Source organism: Aristolochia californica, unplaced genomic scaffold (genome assembly GCF_029961685.1).
Source record: "Aristolochia californica isolate CCGP_79_NKW_82.1479 unplaced genomic scaffold, dmAriCali1.0.hap1 SCAF_5, whole genome shotgun sequence".
In the NCBI taxonomy this organism is placed as follows: Eukaryota; Viridiplantae; Streptophyta; class Magnoliopsida; order Piperales; family Aristolochiaceae; genus Aristolochia; species Aristolochia californica.
The window spans coordinates 8,428,245-8,432,408 of record NW_027182214.1 but is presented as its reverse complement, the minus strand read 5'-3'; the positions used below and the strand labels follow the sequence as shown (position 1 = coordinate 8,432,408).

The 4,164-nt window shown below is 41.7% G+C and overlaps 1 protein-coding gene across 1 annotated transcript; it reads left to right on the top strand.

Annotated features, from left to right (window-relative positions):
• The first annotated feature begins 215 nt into the window (after window positions 1–215).
• LOC137966535 (CASP-like protein 4C1) lies at window positions 216–1,754 on the top strand. Its single transcript, XM_068813191.1, has 3 exons — window positions 216–658; window positions 827–962; window positions 1,196–1,754. Exons 1-3 carry the CDS (start codon window positions 438–440, stop codon window positions 1,466–1,468), a joined length of 630 nt encoding a protein of 209 aa, XP_068669292.1. The 5' UTR covers window positions 216–437; the 3' UTR covers window positions 1,469–1,754.
• Window positions 1,755–4,164: the final 2,410 nt, after the last annotated feature.

Sequence of the window (4,164 nt, the reverse complement as noted above, 5' to 3'; positions counted from 1 at the left end):
GAACCTGGTTGAACCATGGTCCGGGTCTTAGCCAGGTAGGGGTTGCTTCAGGCTTCTTCCAAACGGTAGTGTTACACGTTTTTTGAGGAAATAAAACAAGGAGAAATTTTGGTGGAGGCGACCTTGACGTCAAGAAGTCACCTACAATCGACGTTTGCTCAGAAATAAAATAAAGTGTATTTTCACGGACACAAAGGAAAAGGAGAGAGGTTGGAGGTGAGTATAAAAGCAATGGGAGCACATCACACTAAAAAAGCCGCCTGGTTTTCTCATCCCTTTCCCCTTTTTTCCCAGCTTTTTCCCTTCTCCATCTCTCATGGAATCCCTGCAATCCCCCGTGATTTTGACCCTGCCTTCCCCATTAAGAACCCCACTTTTCTCTCTCTCCCAATTCTCCCTTCCATGACTTCCTTCTCCGTCTTCCCTCACTTCTCGCCATGCGGTCCCCTCAGTTCATACGAAACGGCGAAACCCTGCCGCGAATTCCCACCGCCCCCAGTTTCCACTCCACTGTTTCGCTCCAAAAGCTCCGCCGCTTTAACTTGCTGATCCTTGTCCCTCGGATCGCCACTTTCTGCTTCTCCCTCTCCGCCGCTCTTTTCATGGTCACCAATTTCCGCTCCGGTTCTGCCAAGTGGGTTCATTTTGATGCGTTCAGGTAGGTTGTCTTCTCGCTTGGATGTCTCTCACTTCCACTCCGTTTCAGTTAGTTCATTGTAGTGGGACTAGTCATCATTTTCTTTATGTTCATTTTGCTCCTGCTGTGGCTGCTGCTGCTTCTTTCTTTCGGGACGCCCTTGTGTATAATCTAAATGATTCAATTCAGATTCGTTCTCGCGGCCAATGGGATCGTCGCTGTGTATTCTTTTTTCGAGATGGCAGCTTCCTTTTGGGAGATTTTGAAGGGGAGTACTCCCTTGCCGGAGGTTGTACAGCTCTGGTTCGATTTCGGTCACGATCAGGTACCTTGTTTTGTGTTAGACAGATCTTTTCTCTGCGATCTGAGCTCCCATTTTGAATTTTGAAAATTTCGGATAATTGAACTGAGTCGTTCCGATGCCTGCACTAAGCGCATGAGCTCAGATCTCAGAAACTGCAAAATGGGCCTGCCAGAGCGGACCATGAAAGGCCCGCCTATCCTGAGCACTGGGCCTGCACAACGAGCTGTTTCTTATTGTCGGTTTTTTGTTTGCAGGCGTTCGCCTATCTGCTGCTGTCGGCGAACGCCGCGGGCACAGCGGAGACGAGGAACCTCCGCGGAGGAGACACCTGCTCGGCTGACAATGCGTTCTGCATTCAATCGGCCATCTCGGTGGCGTTGGGGTTCGCCGGTTTCTTGTTCCTAGCCTTGTCGTCGTTGCTGTCTGGCTTCCGTGTCGCCTGTTTTATCATCACAGGCTCCCGTTTCCATCTCTTCTGGATGCCGCGAGAACAGAGAACCGGAAGCGGCCTTTCTTTTCCGAACTGATTTTTGTCCGTCTTAAAGAATTTTATTTTATTTGCGTAAAGCGTATTCTGAGTCTGTTGCGAGTACGGAGCAGTTTGCTACACGCCCCAACTCCCATTCTTTTGTGTAATATTTTATGTATTCGTTAGTGGTTACAGATCATTTATGACGATGACTGGTGTGGTTTGAGATTTTTGCTCTGTTCGGTATCTTCTGTAATTGACGGAGAAAAGGCAGTTGATTTGGAAGATTAGCATATCAATAACATCCCTCTGGATGCGGAGGTGTTGATGGTGGTTTCTTTGTCTCTTCTTTGTTTTAGTTAATTTTTATTATTATTCTACAGTTTAAATGCATCTCCTCCTTCGGACATTAAATTAGGGTTGTTAAATTTACCCGATTATCATTCTATTATTCTATCTCTTCATTTACAAACAAACATATTTGCCCATATACTGTTTATCATACGAAAATATTAATTAAACACATTTTATATCCAGTTATCCAATTACTTGAGCATTTTAACGTCCGTTTAGTTAGGGATAACTTAATTATATTCTTAATAAATATTTTTACATGATCAAAAATATTTTATATTATTTATAGTTTTTTTTATAATTTATCTTGATCCTAAATATTACAATTAAACTTAAATGATTACATAAGTGTCACTTTAGTCTAGACATATACAAAATAATGTATATTTTGAAAGGCCCACCTTCACTCTTATAAGGGAAGGAGAGAGGTAACTCTTTTCCCATCTCCGTTCATCCTACCCTCTTCTATGTAAAGCCAAATTATATCAAAGAAATGATTTAAAAATAATCACATTATAAGGATTGAAAATTTCATTCAAAAATACGATGTAAGTTATCGTGGAAAACATGCAACCATAGTGTGATACTAAAAGTAGTGTAAACTTATGACATAAGAAAGCTACCAACCATTACGTGTGACTTTCTAACATAATAAGAATAGGGTAAACTTCAGACCCAAAATTATGTGTGACTCTGACTAGCGTCCGTCACTGTCTTTGACTCCTTTCTGCATAGGGGTAGCCTCGAGTCGAGCCAAGCTTAAACTTGCATATGTTAGAACTGGACTTGATATGAATACTGTGAACTTTTGCTCGGGCTCTAGCTTAGACTCGAATCTATAATTAGAATCGAACTTGAGCCCAAAATTTTTTACCGAGTTTAAGGTCGAGCTCTAATATACATTTAAAACTTTGTATATAATACATGTCAAATAAATTGTACTAAAATTATGCATGAAGTTTACTTAAATTGTGCATAACTTCAACATAAAATTGTACATGAATATTGTGACCAAATTTTCAAACCATTATCATGTTTTTACAAAATTTTCAAACCTACATTCTCGTGTTTTAACAAATTTGTACCGCATAAAATTTGTTTGTACTTAGTTAATTGAGTTAAATCCTTCCTGTATAGAAACCAAAACCTTAATCAAATAGTTACAAAATAAGACGACTTTATAAACATGAAAAACAAAATTTCTCCCCAAATTATAGCAAATCATCTAATCATCTTATAATGAGCGAGGTTGCGACAGAATAAACAAGGACACACACACACACACTAGTAAACAAAATAGTACAATTAATAAAGGAAAATCAGCAAGACATACCACAAATAACAACTACTAATGAAAGAAAATTATAATGAATCAACAATGAAGTAGCTCTAAAGATGCTTATGACGTGATTAGACGTAGGCCTCCCCATCTTGTACGCTACGGTGAGTGGAAGACGAGCAATGTGTTAGAAGAGCCCACATATCTAAGAGTATTGTAAGATGGGTCACACAACCAAGGAAGGCCCATTAAGAGTATTGTAAGATCGGTCACATGACCAAGGAAGACCCACATATCTAAGAGTATTGTAAGATGGGCCACATGACCAAGGAAGACCCGCATATCTAAGAGTATTGTAAGATGGGCCCAAACACATAAGAAGTAGGACCCACCATGATTACCAGGAGTTGGCATTTTCTCACACAAGTTGAAAGATCAAGGACTCACAAAGATAACCACTAGCTGGTTGGAAGTAGGGGTGACTTCAAACCGAGCTGGCTCAAGCTTGTCTCGATTCGGGCTCAGTTAGATTCATTATACTCAAATCTTGAGCTTAGTTAGAGATTCGGGATCGGTTCGTTCAAATTAACTAGCCGAGCTCGTTCAAATCAAGGTTCAACTCAAAAGCTCGCGAGCCGGCTCGTTAGTTTAACGAGCAACACGGGATTCGGGGGAGTCGGGACGGGGGATCGGAACTGGAGCACCGATAAAATCGGAAGCGAGAGTGAGGGGGGAAAAATTCTTCCTCCCCTTGTCACCGTAGAACCCCTCCAGCCGTTGCTGTGGTCGCCTCTGTCGTTGACGACAACGGCCTCGTTGACCGCCTTTTGCCTTTCTGTCCTCGTCGATTATGTGGCTGTCGCTCGATTTCTTCCCCCTCGTTTGCGTTCGCCTTTGTTTTCGTCCGCCGTCCCTCGGCGTCGTTCATCGTCTTGGTGAAAAACCAGAACCAACAGCGGAGAAATAATTCCAACACCCCCCCCTTGCGCGCGAAGATGATTTTGCACGTGCGAGAACATAAAGTGGAAAAAAAAAAGAAAAAAAAACTTTTTCTTAAACTCTCCTTCCTCATGGCTTTTGAAGAAATTGAAATACCTTTTAGTAGAAATACGTTTCCAAGA

Coding starts and splice junctions, on each gene's coding strand:
- LOC137966535 (XM_068813191.1), top strand. CDS start 438: ATGCGGTCCCCTCAGTTCATACGAAACGGCGAAACCCTGCCGCGAATT. Junction 659..826: donor GTTCATTTTGATGCGTTCAG/GTAGGTTGTCTT, acceptor GATTCAATTCAG/ATTCGTTCTCGCGGCCAATG. Junction 963..1,195: donor TCGATTTCGGTCACGATCAG/GTACCTTGTTTT, acceptor TTTTGTTTGCAG/GCGTTCGCCTATCTGCTGCT.